General features: G+C 36.6%; 1 protein-coding gene and 1 non-coding gene across 23 annotated transcripts in view; one reads left to right on the top strand and one right to left on the bottom strand.

Annotated features, from left to right (window-relative positions):
* Positions 1 to 18786, top strand: part of rg (A kinase anchor protein rugose) — a 633801-nt gene that overhangs the window by 282171 nt on the left and 332844 nt on the right. For all 22 annotated transcript variants that reach the window (XM_089739290.1, XM_089739288.1, XM_089739291.1 and 19 more), the window contains 2 exons: positions 1775 to 1875; positions 9555 to 9650. In XM_089739290.1, coding sequence (XP_089595416.1) covers positions 1775 to 1875; positions 9555 to 9650 — 197 coding nt within the window. The remainder of the gene's footprint in view (positions 1 to 1774; positions 1876 to 9554; positions 9651 to 18786) is intronic.
* Positions 10451 to 10523, bottom strand: TRNAA-AGC (transfer RNA alanine (anticodon AGC)). The gene has a single exon. It is a non-coding gene; the product is annotated as a tRNA-Ala (tRNA).

Genomic DNA, 18786 nt, shown 5'->3' with positions numbered 1-18786 from the left:
AAAATGAAGTCTAAAGTTCATGACGTGAATTGATGAACAAGTAAATAAATGCACAGTGAATGATTTATAGAAAATGTGAGATGGGAAATGACGCCATAATGTACATTTTACTCGTGTAGTACGGTAACGTTTTCATGACGTTCACACTCGTCCCTATTATTTATTTGCATAAGCATAAAGCGCGAATGATGTATGCTAAATATAACGCGCGCGGGAATTCAGTGCGAAATGAGAATTCTGCGTATTTATGTGGTCCTGGTACTTTCGCGTTGAATAATTTACATGATTGCCTGTCACGTCACATGCTCTTTGATGCTGGTTGAAATTTAAATTGTGTTCACTAAAATTATTCATGCAAATAAATGAAAACGTTTTTGAATTAATTTAACATTCATGGATTTTTTTCTTAAAAATATTAAACACTATTGGCAACTTTATCTTATTTGTCTAAACTAAAACAGTCAGCCAGCTTTGTTATAAAAAAGTTCTCTTGGATTTTACTACATGTACGGTGCATATTATTGCATAAAATAACATGTAATTTACCTAACATAACCAAATCACGATTTAACAAAATATAAATTCTGTTACTTTTTCTTTACTAAAGTTTTCGCTTTCGGTACCATATCGAGGTTAACAAATTAATATTGTTATTCATATCGTACTCTTCAAAGTTGAACATGTTGATTTATATGTAAATGGCAAATTTTATACGATCGATGATATTCTTGTGGTGAAATAAGATCGAAATAGGTAAGTTTGAATGCAAATTGGCAATTTGAACGAATGAACGGGGCTTTGATATTCAATCCGCGTTTCAATTAACTTCAATGGAAGAGTATCGTTGATAACAAGTTGTTGCGATGCGGGCGGGTCGAGTGCAGGCCTAATCCGCGTTCGTAATTATCGCTCTACCTGCGTGCGACTATGCTCGCCTGGTACATTCAAATCGTATTTGTTATGGATTCCATAGCTTTTTCCAACGATGTTTCCCTAGTAAGAAAAAACTCAAATGGAATTCGATGCATGCTTTTTTCCTCATGCCACACCGAAATAGCTTTTTTTTCACAAATCTTTTGCAGCTTTTATTCGTATTACCTTATTTCAGAGCAAGGATAAAAGCGAATACATGAACACAAACATTCGTATTAAAATGAGAGAAAAAGTAATCGAGAGCATAATTCCTCTTTCATAACTGGGACTGCATATAGAGTTGTATTCTAAAGAGACCTTTCTCTCTTGCACAAGTTTAGGAGTTGCTTCAGATTAGAGCGAAACTCATACGTTGTTTTGGCATCATGATGAAATATTAATTCGGTCGTACCTAGTATGTTAATTAATTACAATGGCTTTCCTACGGCTTATGTTACATTTGTATTTGTCAATGTGTATAATAGATTCATTATTAATTCAATGTTTGAATTGTGTCTACTAATTTCGTAGAGAAACGAACAACGCAATTCCGACGTAACAATAATACATTGAATTGTAATCGGGTTTCGAGAATTTGAAATAGTTTAACGGTGATCTAAGGAATCCTCTCGTTTGATCATTTGATCGAATTTACCAGAAACCTAACTGTGAAATAGATTTTGCGATTCGAATTTAAGTTTTTATTTATTTATTGCTCTTGTAGGCAGACGAGCATACGGCCCACCTGATGGCGAGTGGTTACCGTCGCCCATGGACTGCAGCAATGCCAAGGGCAGAGCCAAGCCGCTGCCTACCGCTAAATGTAGTAGTAGTAATGTTAAGTATGTTTATTTTGTTGCAGATCTTTTGATAGAGATGCTAGGGGTGTTAGCGAGCTACAGCGTCACAGTCAAGGAGCTCAAGCAACTATTTAATGCAATGAAGGCTATCAATGGAAAATGGGTAAGCCTTATCTTACAATAATACCTAGTCAGGTCATAAGTATTGTCACACAGTAAAAACTTTTCTTTTAGAATGCTGGCCACAAAAAAGTTTATTGAATTCGAATTTCGAATTGTTCATGAAAATAAAAATGTATACTTTTAGAATTTCACTCATTTTTAAATATGGAGTGGACGGTTAAAGAAGACCGTGTTGCAGTTATTGCGTTGCATCGTTGCGGTTACGCGCCAATTCAAATTTTTAACATACTGAAAAATTTGAATATAACCAAAAGATTCGTTTATCGTACCATCAAACGATACAATGAAGACTCTAGTGTAGATGACAGGTCAAGAAGTGGTCGCCCTCGGTCTGTTAGGACTCCAGCAGTGATAAAAGCTGTGAAGGCGCGAATTCAAAGAAATCCCAAACGTAAGCAGAAACTGTTGGCCCTTCAGATGGGGTTAAGCAGAACCACGGTGAAAAGGGTGTTAAATGAAGACTTAGGGCTTCGGGCATATCGAAGAAAAACAGAACATCGTTTGAATGCTCGTCTAATGGACCTGAGACTGAAGAAATGCCGCGCTTTGTTGAAGCGGTACGCGGGAAAAAAATATCGGGAAATTATTTTTTCGGATGAAAAATTTTTACCGTAGAAGAGAGCTACAACAAACAAAATGATAAGGTGTACGCACACAGTAGTGAAGAAGCGAGCAACCGTATTCCGCGTGTCCAACGAGGTCATTTTCCATCCGCTCATGGTATGGTTGGGAGTTTCTTATTGGGGCTTAACAGAGGCACATTTTTGTGAGAAAGGTGTAAAAACGAATGCAGTTGTGTATTAAAATACAGTCCTGACGAACCTTGTGGAACCTGTTTCTCATACCATGTTCAATAACAGGCACTGGGTATTCCAACAAGATTCGGCGTCAGCTCATAGAGCGAAGAGCACACAAGACTGGCTGGCGGCGCGTGAAATCGACTTCATCCGGCACGAAGACTGGCCCTCCTCCAGTCTAGATTTGAATCCGTTAGATTACAAGATATGGCAACACTTGGAGGAAAAGGCGTGCTCAAAGCCTCATCCCAATTTGGAGTCACTCAAGACATCCTTGATTAAGGCAGCCGCCGATATTGACATGGACCTCGTTCGTGCTGCGATAGACGACTGGCCGCGCAGATTGAAGGCCTGTATTCAAAATCACGGAGGTCATTTTGAATAAACTTTAGTGTCATCAGAATCTATGTTTTGTTAAGTTCATTTTGGTATATGAATGGTTACATAATGAATAAACTTGTTTCAATTATTTTACATTAAACATGTGACAGAATTTATGACCTGACTAGGTATATATTTTCTTTTCATATTCATGTGATTTTTATTTACACTATAGGAAAGAATGACATTTATTAAGTAAAATGTTATTTAATTTTTCTAATTTAATTTTATTAATAATACATTCTTTGTTTTTATTGTAGTTAAAAAGTAACAAGTAAAAAGTAACATGAACATGGACAAATGCCAAATGCACATTAAACACTTTCAATTAGTGCGCGCAAAAGTTCGTTTCGCATTTGCTTCGTTTTTCTCCCAGTGTAACAAAGACGCTATTTGTTAGGTGCTGTGACATAGTCTCTTTATATTTATGTTTGCTTGGTATTGTCTAGCTATTTAATATAATATTTCAATGTTGTCAATGTAGGATATTTGATAATATGTCATCATATCATATGGCATATTATTTATTATTCAAATTGAAAAGAAATATTTTAAGTATAATGAACCAGCGACCCGCCCTCGCTTCGCCTCGGAAACTGTAATTTATTATTGATTTCTCCACTATATAATGGATGTTATTATACATATAAACCTTCCTCTTCAATCACTCTATCTATTAAAAAAACCGCATTAAAATCCGTTGCGTAGTTTTAAAGATTTAAGCACACATAGGGATATAGGGACAGAGAAAGCGACTTTGTTTTATACTATTTAGTGATATAAAGTAAACGAAATTGCTGAACTGTTTTACTAATTGTTTCTTATTAGATGTACAAAAAAGATACCTAAAAATTAAAAAAAGCATCAGTTTGAAATACAATTATTTTGGTTCTTAAATATTAGTAATATTAAAATCGAGATAATTTCCATTTAAAAATTATAAATTTACAACTAAAAACTAATGTAAATCCTATGTTGTGCCTTTCACTGAATAAGTGAGACACATTATTGAACGGTATTACATGTTTACGTACCACAACGTATTTTGATTTGAAATTTAAATCTCATTTGTCAGTGTCCGACCAGATTGACCGGTTTGGTTGTCTGTACAAAAAACGAGCGAAATATCAAGCCATTCGTGTTCTTGAAGTAAGGGTTTTCTTAAAGTCCAAATGCTTGTTGGTACCTGAATAACAAAACTCGCATTTTGATGTGTGATTATGCAGCCTAATTTCCAAAATGACTGAATCGATTTTAAAGTGAGTTTCATTAGTAAAGAAATTATAAGACGAGTGAGAGACAGTAGTAATGGCATCCTCGGGATGATTGCTTCTCGCGCTGATTGTCCGATCCAACATAAATGGATGTGTATAATTACCGGACAAGACTGACATATCCTTATTATTATTTTACTCTTCATTATGAAATGTGTATGATTTTCTTTTTATTTTATTTTTTCTCCAAATTAATTGACTGATTGACATAATGATAGCTAATATTGACATACAAGAAATTACAAACATTCAAAAAAGTACTCGAGTGGCCGGGCGTGAACTTGCGTCGCTGGACCTGCGTTTGGTCGTCGCCCTGTTGCTCCAACAATTAACTGAACTAACCTGCTAAATTATACATTGCCTTCATATTACTTTGAATCTCATCTCGTAATTTATAATTTATTATGGAGTACACCTGCTGTAATAAAGTGGTCAATACTCGTGACAATAAGAAGTCAACCTTGGTGTGTACAGTGTGTAGAAATTATTATCATATCGGCTGTGTTCTTCCTGCAAAAAAGGATTGGACGCCGGATTCAGAATTTAAGTCTACATGGATATGTCTTAATTGTGCGACTAGATCACGCACTGTTAATGATGACACTCCTGTCCGAGGCAATGTGAGAGCTCGAGCGCCTGATACATCCAATGTTACGATGAGACCGTTGCGTACTGGATCCAGGGAACGTGAGGGACCTGAATTACAGGTTGTCCCTTTGGAACAGGTCAGGAGTATAGTGCGCGCGGAAGTCCAGGAAGCTGTTGCTTGTTTCAGGGACACTATTCTTGAACTCAAGAGTGAAATCTCAACTCTTCGTGATAGTGTCTCCTTCATTAGCGACAAGTATGAAGCCATATCAAAAAGATTTCTTGAGTTTAATGACCATCTGAAAGTTATTCCAACACTCAAAAACGAGCTCAGTATACTGGATTCAAGAATGCAATCCATTGATTCTCAATTCAACTTAAAAGAGCAGTGGAGCAGGAGATCTAATACAGAAATTCTGGGTATCCCCGAAAGGAAAGGTGAAAATCTAATAGAATTGGTCTCGAAAATTGCCGAGAAGGCGGGTTTTGCCTTGAATCCTCAGATAGACGTCGATTTTGTCACAAGGGTTGCGCCGATGGACAGAAGCAGTAGCAGATCAAAGCCAGTTATTCTTAGATTTGTATCCCGATATAGGAAGGATGACATGTTGGCTAAATTGCGGAGATTGAAGGAATTGAAATCTTCTGATATTGGATTCCCACATGATTCATCTAGGCTTTATTTTAATGACCACCTCACGAAAAATAATAAACTTTTGTTAAAAAACGTAAAAAATTTAGCCAAGGAAAAATTTTATAAATACGTGTGGGTACGTAATTGTACTATACTGGTGCGAAAAAACGATGTTAGTCCGCCAGTCGTGATTGCTTCCCAAGATGATTTAAAAAAAATTATATAGGTGTTTTCCTTATTATTATATTCATTGTTTTTAAAGCACATGCTATTTTTTGTAATGTAAAATATATCATAATTTTGTTTTTTTCTTTTCAAAAGTTGATGATCGGACTATTTCAGTTTTTTGAGAAACTTTTACATGTTTTTTTAACTATTTTAATAACATTATTATGTAAGGCTTGTTATGATATAGCAAAATACTTATTGTTTAGCATTGGAGAATTTTGTATATTGTTCGTTTGGAACTTTTACTCCTGGGATGGGTGTTTGATTAATGTTGAGATCTTTAATCTCGTATGTGTAGGTACTTATGTATTGACATGTCAATTATTATGCTGTGGTTTGAGCCGTGGACTATTAATACTGTTGGTTAATTATTTATATGATCTATTTTTTCTCTCTCTCTCTAATGGCTAATTTAAAGATTTTTTACCAGAACGTTCGTGGTTTACGTAGTAAAACTAATTTGTTTTATAGAAACATTATTTTATGTGATAATGATATAATATGTCTTAGTGAGACATGGTTAATGCCGGGTATTTATGACTCGGAGTTGTTTGATGAGCGTTTTGTTGTTTACCGTTGCGATCGGAACTATAACTCTCGAAATGATTCTTTGGGTGGCGGGGTACTTATTGCTGTGCGTAGAGGAATTACCGTTTTTAATTTAACCTGTCTCCCTTCCAACAGAAACCGATCAGCTGATATTATTTCGATAAAAATAAATATTAAGCACAATAACGTTAGTAAACTACTCCATCTTTACTGTTGCTATTTTCCTCAATGTTCCTCTCAGTTTGAAGATGAAATTGGTTTTTTTGAGGATATTTCTGACACAATTATTACTAATCCCGGTGACGAATTTTTGTGTGTCGGCGATTTCAATATAATGAATGCTTCTTGGGAGCTGATCGGTGTTGATGGACCTGCTAGACTCTTGAATGGTGATCGGTGGGACTCACTTGTCTTTGGTCTTTCTAATTTTTTAGCTTTTAATAGTTTTAAACAATTTAATTCGATTTCTAATATAAATAAAAGATGCTTAGATTTAGTAATAAGTAATTGTGCTTGTAAGGTTGTTCGTTCGTCCCTTCCTCTTGTATCTGAGGATGATCATCATCCAGCCTTAGATATTCAGATTGAGGGGTTAGACGTGAGACCCCTACGTTCTCCTGGCCGGTCCATATTGCTTTTCCATAAAAGTGACTACTCTATTATTAACGAGGAACTTTCGAAAATTGATTGGAAACAATCTTTTATGAATTTAGATGTCGACATGGCCGTGGGTAAGTTTCATGAAATATTAGACAAGATTATTTCTGATAATGTGCCTGTGAAGGTCGTAAGAGGTAACTCCAATTTCCCTTACTGGTACTCCTCTGCTTTAATCAAGTTGATTAAAGAAAAAAGAAAATTTCACAGGAAATGGAAATGTTATGGTCGATTGGCCGACTATTCAAGTTTTTCTGTTCTTCGTGAAAGACAAAAAGCCTTAAAAATTTGCTGTTACAATGCACACATAACAAAGTGTGAGGATGATATCTTGAAGTGCAGTAAGCAATTTTGGAGATTTGTTAAATCCAAGAGGAGTGCTGGGGATTTTCCTAACGAATTGTTCTTAAATGATAGGTGCTCATCTGATGGTTCTGAAATATGTAATTTATTTAATGTTCATTTTGGTTCTGCCTTTTTAACTAACAATACACAGTCAGCATCATCGTTAAGTTATACCCCTGCTTCTTACAACCTTAACTGTGTAGATATTTCTTCATTTTTTATTTCGGTGGGTAAAGTCAAGCAATATTTAAAAAATCTTGATATTTCCAAGGGTGCTGGTCCGGATGGTATTCCGCCTGTTTTTTTGCGACAATGTTACGCTCAGCTGTGTTACCCTTTGCATCTTCTTTTTAATCACTCATTATCAACTGGTGTTATGCCCCGTATTTGGAAGCGGTCGTTCGTGGTGCCAGTCTTTAAGAGCGGTGATAAACATAACATAGCTAACTACAGACCAATTTCTAAAATTTGTGCCATCCCTAAGATGTTTGAACGTATAGTTTACGATTTTTTATTTCCATTGATTAGGCCTCATATTATAGAGCAACAACATGGTTTTATAAGCCATAGATCTACTGAGACAAACCTCTGTGAGTTTTTGGATTATGTATTGAGCTCCATGGAGGATGGTCATCAGGTTGATGTGGTGTACACGGATTATTCCAAAGCGTTCGATCGAATAAATTTTGACATTTTGATTGAGAAATTGCATGGACTTGGGGTCCACGGTGATTTGCTGCGATGGCTTGAGTCTTATGTTAGAGATCGCAGTCAGGCTGTGACTTTCAATGGTTTTTGTTCATCATATGCACCTGTTCCCTCGGGAGTTCCCCAGGGCTCTCATCTCGGTCCTATGTTATTTAATATATATGTCAATGACGTTGCGAATGTTTTCCGGCAATCCAAATTCATTATGTACGCTGATGACAAAAAAGTATATAAAGTTATATAGTCCTTAAACGACTGTTTGGAATTACAGGATGATTTGAACAACTTATTTGTTTACTGTCAAAATAACTTACTCACAGTGAATACTAATAAGTGTACTATTATAACATTCTCACGTGGAAGATCGAATATCTTGTATGACTATTCTATTAATGGTCAAACTTTGGTACGCACCACAGTTGTTCGTGATTTGGGTATTTATTTGGATTCCAGTTTGATTTTTGATTTTCATGTTAATGAAATAGTAAATAAGGCTTTTCGAATGTTAGGCTTCATACTTAGAGTTGGTAAAGACTTTAAAAGACCATCTACTTTGATTCTGTTGTACAACAGTTTTGTACGGTCTATATTGGAATATGGCTCCGTCACATGGAACCCCCAATATAATATTTATATTCAGCGACTAGAAAGAGTCCAAAAAAAGTTTTTTAAGCATCTTTTATACCATTGTCGTCGCTTTAACTCTCCAGAACCGACAGAATTTGTCTCTCTAGTCGATCGCAGGCTACTGAGGGATCAAATGTTTTTATATAAAATAATAAATAACGAGATTGATTCTAGCTATCTTCTTTCCAAAATTTCATTTAAATGTAGTCGTATTTCCGCGCGTTCTAAACAGACCTTCCACATGTCCACGGCTCGAACGAAATATGCTTCTAACTCTTTTGTCCGTAGATCTTGTAGGTTGTATGATGCTAAGTTCTCCAATGCTGATATCTTTTGCTTGTCACTTGTAGCATATAGAAAAGCTGTTTTGGAGTGTTTATAGGGTGATTTGGCCCGATAAGTATTGTAGTTTTATAGTGTGAGTTAATGTATAAAATGATATGTGCGTTTTGTGTTGCTGTTGTTTTTTTGTAATTTAAATTTCTAAATTTCTCTTCTTGTTCACTGTCTACTTATATGTGATTTTGATTGTGGAAACATATTTGGTTATTGTTTTAGCTATTTTTTTTTAAATATTGTATGTTTTGTATTGTACTGTTTGTTTCCCAAATAAATAAATAAATAAATAAATAAAAAATAAATAAATAGAGCGGTTACTACTGTATTCATATAATTATGTGTTTCTAATTCATTTCCTTTGTATATTTAATTAATTGAATTAGTATATTGTTCATTTTCTATTTGTATTGTTGAAATGTTTGTGTGCTGACTATTGTATTATTATTATTTTATGGATTTTTTCTGAAATAAATGTTTTATTATTATTGTTATTATTATTATTATTGTTGCTATAATCTAAACGTTGTTGCAGCCGCGACACTCAGCCAAGCTGCTAAATGTGCTCCGACAGATGCCACACAGGAACGGACCCGATGTCTTCTTCAGTTTCCCGGGACGCAAAGGATCCGTAAGTATTTAAATAATATATTAAGCTATTGCATAGCTTTTATCGGGGACTTTGATCGCGGCGACCGAATTAAGAAATTCCGTAACGAAAATAAAACCTAATACCCCCACTCCGCCTACCATGTGGTTCGCGTACAACACATTCACACGTTGCGCTTGTGTAGTATTGTGACGTCGCACTGCATGCGCATCATGAAAAGTCTGCCCATCTCTCTCTCTCGCGCGGTCTAGCTTTAATATGAGTGTGAAGGGAAAAGTTAATGTTTTGCTTTTGTTAATGTTTATAAATATAGCGTGGTCTTTATTTTATTAATGTTTTAATATTAAATCATTATTGTCTAATTATAATTGCATAAGTTGATAAAAAATGCTATGCAATAGCTTTACCGCGGCAGTCCCCGAGTGCCACGCGTGTTTTTTTTTAAATCGAATATCCTACGTGAATTGATGATCGGATTAATAATATAGTTACTTTAGTAAAGCAGTGGCGAAAGATCCAGTAGTCTTTGGTAGACTAAGGGGCTATTCCAACGCGTGGTTTGATAGGTGAGCTAACGGGGCTCAATCTGGGAGAACTTGCTTACATTAGCCCTAGCAAGAGCAGCGAACATCGCTGAATCTACCATCGGATCGAAATCGCGACCCACCCAGATCCGGCAAGAAACTTAGTTGGTTGTTTCTTGTTAGGGTGTACGATTATGAAATTATTTCTCGCAAAATATGATAAATTTCATTCCATTTTGCTTAAATATAATAAAGTATAAAACTGATTAAAAAGTGACGAATTAAAAAAGAATTTGTTGGAGGCGCCGGGTATCGATCCCGGTACCTCTCGCATGCTAAGCGAGCGCTCTACCATCTGAGCTACGCCCCCCGTTAATGCGGAGAACGAAATTACGATCCACATATTATGATATTGTAAATCAACCAGTAAAATTTAATCAAGTGACTTGTCTTATCTCTGATTACAAAAGATTTATCGGCTTTCAATTCAGTACTATTCATCTGTAATTAATGATACATTATATCTTTTTTGTCGCAACTGCTATATGTATAACAATTATGGTATAGACTCGTAAGTTACGTAAAAACTCATGTATCTAATGCGTTCAGCTACTTAATTCGTATCCCGTATATGAAAAGGCCTCAGAAAACTCATTTCCACATCATTACAAAGTTTCTTTTTAAAAAAAAACTTGTACACAATTACATTGTAATTTATTTACATTGAATACACAAGTCTCCCGTAGGAAGTTCTACTACAAACAAACTCGGCGGATTCATGAAATCCCCGCAGTACACATTGTAGGAGAGCTCCCGTCTCGAACTTGGGCAGCTCTCGTGGAAAATATCCAAAACTCCTGTTTCCGTACTAAAGACACTGTCACACTGAAAGCTCGTAGGTGACAGATGCGGATACATTTTTTGTTTAACAGTTACAAATTAACAACAAAGAATGTGTATACCGAAAGGCAAGACGTAGTCAATTTTCCCAAAATGATAACGAGATTTTTGTTTAAAATTATTTAGAAAATTACATTATGCACCATGAACACACGATGTATGGCAATAACCGAAATTTTATTCCTTATTTTTTATGTATAATATTTATTTATTTATTTTATTACTTAGCTGCGTGGAAGAGTTCACAGCCCACCTGGTGTTAAGTGGTTACTGGAGCCCATAGACATCTGCAACGTAAATGCGCCACCCACCTTGAGACATAAGTTCTAAGGTCTCAGGTACAGTTACAAATAAATATCTACAGGCTTAATTGAGATATTTCATTCGGAAAAAATACTCTTTTGTTTTTGTAATGGCTCCTAGTCTCATATAACACGGTTTCGCACAATACGGGACTTTGTAGGAACGTATCTACCGTGTTGTAGGAAGGTTACCTGTACCTACATAATTTGACCGGCGGCTGTCCTTCAGTCTATCCCACCCTTTCGAACGGAAGGCGCGATTGCTTCGCGTCCGATGTAATGGCATATGGTAGTAAATGTGCGGATGCTAACAAACGCGGGTGACATTCACGATTTGATGTCGTTCCTTATCGTTAATCCTTAGATGAGTAGTGAACTCGATTTTAACCCACAGACACAGCCCACTGAGTTTCTCGCCGGATCTTCTCAGTGGGTCGCGTTTCCGATCCGGTGGTAGGTTCTGCGAAGCACTGCTCTTGCTAGGGCCAGTGTTAGTACCACTCCGGTTTGAGCCCCGTGAGCTCACCTACTCGTTCAACAAATCGACTTTATACGGTTATAAAGATTATAATGACGAGCTTTCTAAACGTCATGGGACCACTAATGTAATAATTGTATTCAGTTTTAACTTTATACAATATTTGAAATATTAAAAGTAACTATGATGATCGTAACTTACCATACTGCATTTATGGTGTCGGTATCACTTGGCAATGTAGATATCGACGCTTGAAAGGTAAACGTGACTTAGCGAAAATAACTGCTTTGTACATAAATGATAAGCAATAACCATATTCGATGCGTAAAAAAAAATATATTTCTAGGTCTATTAAAATCATTTCAATCCTACAGCTAGATTCGTTAAAATAGAATTTTTTTCAGGTGTTTCAACTTTAAATTAGTCTACTGTAAAGTTCACATGTTGTCGTTTAGTCACGTTTGCCTTTCAAGCGTCGATATATATTATTTATTTATTCTTCTCTTACAATGAATTTGTTACGGATACAAGCTGCTTGCTGTCTTCAGCTGTGACAGCGCCCTTAAGAGAATCGAAAATATAAAACACTGCTTTCGCTTCATACGGAGTAGCTTCCGATCGGAAGTAACTCGGAGTGTGTTTTCTCAACTGAGTAATAGACTGAGTTTGGCGCGCTTCTAGTTTTGACATTGTTAAGTTTTGAAATTGTTTAGATGGAGTCAAAATAAGTCAAAATAAGTTATAATTTACCGATCAAATATTGTTATTGCCCTTTTTTATTGCTTACATGGGACGAGCTCACAGCCCACCTGGTGTTAAGTGGTTACTGGAGCCCATAGACATCCACAACGTAAATGCGCCACCCACCTTGAGATATAAGTTCTAAGGTCTCAGTATAGTTACAACGGCTGCCCCGCCCTTCAGACCGAAACGCATTACTGCTTCACGGCAGAAATAGGCAGGGCGGTGGTAGCTACCCGCGCGGACTCACAAGAGGTCCTACCACCAGTAAAACTCACAAGAGGTCCTATCACCAGTAAATATAATATATAGTAATATAAAAATGCCTAAATTGGCTGACTGGTTAATCTCTCACCAGATGAGTAATAAGATTCTACGGTTACAACCCGCTGAGTTCTTCGCCAGATCTTCTCAATGGCTCGCGATTCCGATCCGGTAGTAGATGCATTTACGAAGCAGCTATTCTTGAGCTGTTAGGTGTCCTTCGGAGGCGCTTCGGCAGTTGTTAGCAAATCCTACCCCTCCTGGCTGACCCCGTGCCTCGCTCATCTTTCTAGTTGAAACCCGAATTGGCCTTCGGGCCACCAGTAATCTCTCCCTCCTAAACATAGTCGCATCGCTCCATCCAAGTATATCGCGCATCTTTTTATTCAGAACACGATATCTTACCAGGATATTTTTATCCTGACAGTTAGACGATTGTCCACGAGTACTGATACCTTGAATCTTGCCCAACAGAACTAATTAATCAGGCTATGAGGTTGGTAGTAGGACATCACTCCGAAATATAAAAGAAACTATCGTTAGTATTTTGAAGAAAAATAAAAGTAGTATCGTTTAAAAATGAGTTCTTTAGATATATCAGCTATCCATGTGCAGAAAGGTGAATAGCAACAAAACAAATGCAATACAATTAGGCATGTCGGTTTCGTTAACCCGTGCACAAATCAGCGCACCTAAAGTTTCCTAAATAACTCACGACCCTTGTTTAAAACAATAATTGATACAAGTTTCACGGAGCACCTGTCGCCCCTGACAATATTTCACACGAAACGAAGAGAAACTGCTTTGTATTAGCAACAGTTTATTTATTAACAGCCCCCCTCATATTTCAAGACGGCGGGCGGCAGGACTTGCCGTAAAGCGAAGTGGTTTCCTTTGAAAATGTTTTTAAATAATTACGGGTATTCGATAAATCTTTGGTCAGTTTGTTTTCGTTCTTTTATTGTCTAGGCTACTGTAGGTTGGCCGCTAACTTTGAGTATTCCGATCTAATTTATACCACACGATGACTGTTTACAACTGTTCTCCTTTAGTGGTGGCAGCTATTTTTGGACGTTTCGATATAATTGGCTAATGGCTTGACTGTATGTTTGAATTCGGAACGTCAAAAGTGTCCACGAGCGCATCCGCTATGACACTTTCCCCTTTTTCAATTCCAGCCCCCAAGGCCGACGCATAGATTTCATATATTCATATTGAATTCATATATTTCATATCTTTAATTTGTCACATAAGGACTTTTTTTATTGCTTAGATGGGTGGACGAGCTCACAGCCCACCTGGTGTTAAGTGGTTACTGGTGCCCATAGACATCCAGAACGTAAATGCGCCACCCGCCTTCAGATATAAGTTCTAAGGTCTCAAGTATAGTTACAGTTACAACGGCCCTTCAAACCGAAACGCATTACTGCTTCACGGCAGAAATAGGCAGGGTGGTGGTGCCCACCCGCGCGGACTCACAAGAGGTCCTACCACCACTAATAAAGATATCAAAACCAATAAATACAGTCCACTCTCATTTACCATAACGCAACATATGGTCCTTCGGCGTCACTATTTTGCATCAACTAAGCTATGAACAGCTGAAACCCGAGCGCGGTAGTATTGGGAAGTACATGCCTATTACTGCAATGCAGAGCTTTCAAGGTCACACAGCTTTTAGTTAATGAAGCGACTAGGTATATGTAAATCTCTAATTGTTCTGACGGAATATGAGAAATATATTTTTAGTTATTAATAGAAATATTTTTCTTATAAATTCTCTCTCAAATTCTCAAAATTGACGGCAAGCTAAACTGATAGAAAATATGTTAAAAAAATAAACGCAAAAAGATGTCCGTTTTTGGTGTAATTTTTCATTGTTACACTGTATTCGGCGTAGCTCCTCAGCCCTCAGCCAAACTAATCTCATCAATAACGAGCGATAAAGAACTCGGTTTCAATAGAAAAAGATAACAAAAAAGAAAACCGCAGTTAATTGAAAATGCATTATTGATGATAACTCAAAAACTACTGGTTGGATCTTGACCACATTTAAACGTGTCATGCCATTTAAATGTCTCGTGTGGTCCATGAGAAACCCCTGAGATATAAGTTCTAAGGACTCAGTATAGTTACAACGGCTACCCCACCCTTCAAACCGAAACGCATTACTGCTTCACGGCAGAAATAGTCGGAGTGGTGGTACCTACCCGTGCGGACTCACAAGAGCGGTCCTACCACCAGCAAGTAAAAAAAGAATTATCAAGATCGATTCGCCCACAAAAAAGTCAAAGGTACACACACACACATTTAAAAATACAGTAGAATTTACAAGCTTCTTCATTTTTGAAGTCAATTAAAAATAAATCATTGGGACGTAGTTGTTTTTTTTTACATTCAATCTTTAGACGAAATGAAACAAGACGAAATGAGTTCTGAAATCATTTAAAATGATAACCTTAAGATAAAAAGGCATAAATTTTCCATTTTCTGTATTTAAGTACAAACAAAAGAACCCAGTCCCCGCTCTCGCTGCGTCCGTGTTGTATAAATAACAGTATTTGAGAGGCCATTTTTATGAAGGCAGTTTAATGAAATCATCTCGTTAATTCGAACCTTCGAGATCTTTTTTGAGGCCCAAAAATGTGTATTGTTGGAAACTTTCCTCTATAAGATTTCCTTTATGAGTTGTTCGGTAAGTGGAGATTTTACGCAGGCCACTTTCGGGAAGCTGTCGTTTCAAAATGAGATTAAATGATTCTCTCTTTGCATCGCTCGGATATTAGTTCTTTTATTTTTTATTTTCGATGTGGAATTCTAATATCTGTTAAATAATTAGCTTCCATTTTGTCTTATTACAAAGATGATGTGCCAGAACGTACCTAATTTTTTTGGTATTGCATGATCTATTCATTTATTTATTATTCGAATACCGGATTTGGACGATCGCAGTAACTTATGCGAAAGTATTTAAAAGACTGATAGGTGAAAGGTAAAACGTCTTTGAATCTGCATGATTTGTCAAAGTGTTTGTATGTAATATATACAAAAATATGTACATATATGTGAATTGTGCGCATTAAAATTGAAACAAATAGTTATAAACGTTCTGATAGAAACGGATTGTTTTCGTTTCAGTTTTGATTCCTTAGAAGTATAAACAAGCTCCCGGCCCAACCAATGGTAAGTGGTTACCGGAGGCCATAGATGTCACTAGACAAATGTCGCCACTCACCTTAAGACATGACAAGATACCACACCACCAGTTATCCATACTAATATTATAAATGAGAAAGTAACTCTGTCTGTTTGTCGCGCTTTCACGCCAAAACTACTGAACCGATTTAAAACTTATTTAAATGAAATTTGGTACACAGATAGTCTAGAGCCTGAGAAAGGACACAGGCTACTTTTTAATTCGAAAAAAAAGGGTTGAAAGGGTGGAATGAAAAGTTAAGTTAAGTTAAGATGGAAAGAAGTATCGACATTTTGACAGCTAAAAGCTAGAAACTTATTGTTTAGGCTATGGATTCGATAAAAATAAATATGACACGAAGCTTACACATCAGAATAACACATAGGCTATAGTTTATAAAAATATGGTGTGAATTACCCAAAATATAACGATAAGTGTCAAGTAAGATGGAAAAAAATCTGCTATCTGCGAGCTATTTTTGCGTGCGCCGCAAAAACTGTTGAAGCTAGCTACATGTAGTTATGTATGTAATGTAAAAGGGAAATGTTTATCTCAAATAGCCCTACAAAAAACAATCCGTAACAGCATCTATCTTTTATTTGTAAGCCATTATCGTTAAAATAGTGAACCATAAGAAAAATTAGGTTTTTTGTTCGTTACTGTCTTTTTTTATTGTTTTTGTTACTGATAGGACCTTCTTTTTTTTAATGCTTAGTTGGATGGACGAAGCTCACAACCCACCTGATGTTAAGTGGTTACCGAAGCCCATAGACATCTACAACGTAAATGGCGCCGCCTACCTTAAAATATGAGTTCTGAAGTCTCAGTATAGTTACAAATATACTCAGTATGTTTAAAAGAATATTCAATAAGATCAATAATAAATTACAGTGCCCGAAGCGATGCGATAGCAAGTCGCTAGTTAGCAAATAAATACATTATTTTTCTTTAGGTAGCTACTATATTTAATTTATAAATTTAATTTTTCACACACGTCCACTCCTGTATTTACGCAAGTATTCATGTGTTATGACGGACGAGCTTAGTTAGCCTCGGGCTCCAAGCGGCTGGCGACCCACGCCATTTAAACTTGGACGGTTCACCTTTGTAACTCACTATATTGTTATTGCGTTACATGTTTTAAGGTTCTGAAACTTTGTGTTATTATAACATTGTTTTTTTTTGTGAAAATAAAACTCATTGTGCTTTTTTTATAAAACAAGAAAGATTTCAAATAGATCCAAACAATTCAACTAGAGATACCTCTATAAACCGCTACTTTCTCAAACAGATCGATACCAGGAGAACATGACACTTTAGGAGCAGTTTAGTGGGCCAACCGTCTTTATTGGCAATTCTTATTCAAATACGGGCCGGGGCGGCGGTGTAATCCGCGTGACATACTGGGCTATCAGTGTGTCCGTTTTTTTCCTTATTTATCGCAATCCCGTCTCGAGCCGGCTCCATTTCTCTCCGTCGTTCTTATCCGACGATCTGACGCACAGCTGACACCTTGTATTCTGCACGCCTGGTACTTTGATGCGAAACAATCATGACATTCGGAATGCAGTGACGTGTTGAATGTCTTTTCTCTCTCACTTCATAATTACAAATCATGTCTGGTATTATAATAATTATGGAATTAAATCATTTACAACCACAATTATCATTTATCGTTCTTCGGGGAATTTCATGATTGTTTTAAAATATAGTAGAAAGAAAATCCGAATTATAAGTGATTTATGCATTGTATAATGTATGGTGCATACCGGCGTTGGAATGTTTTTTTTTGGTAGGGAGCTATTACTGATAGGATAAGACAGTAAGTACTAGCATGGGATCAGCCAGGAAGGATAGGAATTGCTATAACGACTGACGGAGAGCTTCCAAAGCTGACATCTGAAGCTAACAGCTAATAGTAACTGCTTCGCTAACGCATTTGCTACCGAATCAGAATCGGACCTGCTGAGAAGATCCGGCGTGGTGGTGGATGGGTTAGGTTTTACGTCGAACTCTTTGATGAGTACGGCTACAAGGGTCCCTATGGTTGCTTCTAATGCTGCAGGCGTCTAATGACAATGTTAGTCGATCGGATGGACGGTAGTGCGTATTGAGTGCCCGCACCCATAAGTACTTTCATTCTGCATATTTCGATAACAACTAAAGACCAAGCGGATTCTGACTTAAAAAATATTTATATGGAAAAAAACGGCACAATTGACTTAGTAAGCCGAAACTGTATTTCGACAGAATAATTCGGTTTTACATATGTACCTACTATATTTTTATGTATGTAGTATGGGCGGACGCATGTACGTGGGACGACTTAAAAATCAAAAACATTGTTGTTCTCTGTAATTCTAATGTATTGAATTTATTTACGTTGTACAAATAATTCTATGAAATACCTTTAATTTTTATAACGTTTTTTTTTCATAAGCAAATATTTTTTCTTAACTCGGAAAAACAACTCAGAAGGAAAGGTTTTTTTCCATGCTCGACGTGTCAGTATAACGAAACATGAATATTTTTAAATTATATAAAGTTAATTTAATTATTAGTTTAAAGAACAAACACATAATAGTGTTGTGATAGTTAATTTATTTCAAAAGTAATAACCCACGGACACAGTCCACTGAGTTTTTCGCCGGATCTTCTCAATGGGTCGCGTTTCCGATCCGGTGGTAGATTCTGCGAAGCACTGCTCTTGCTAGGGTCAGTGTTGGCATCACTCCGGTTTGAGCCCCGTGAG

This window comes from Bombyx mandarina, chromosome A1 (genome assembly GCF_030267445.1).
Source record: "Bombyx mandarina strain Sakado chromosome A1, ASM3026744v2".
In the NCBI taxonomy this organism is placed as follows: Eukaryota; Metazoa; Arthropoda; class Insecta; order Lepidoptera; family Bombycidae; genus Bombyx; species Bombyx mandarina.
The sequence above is the reverse complement of the archived record's forward strand: the minus strand, read 5'-3'. Positions and strand labels throughout refer to the sequence as shown.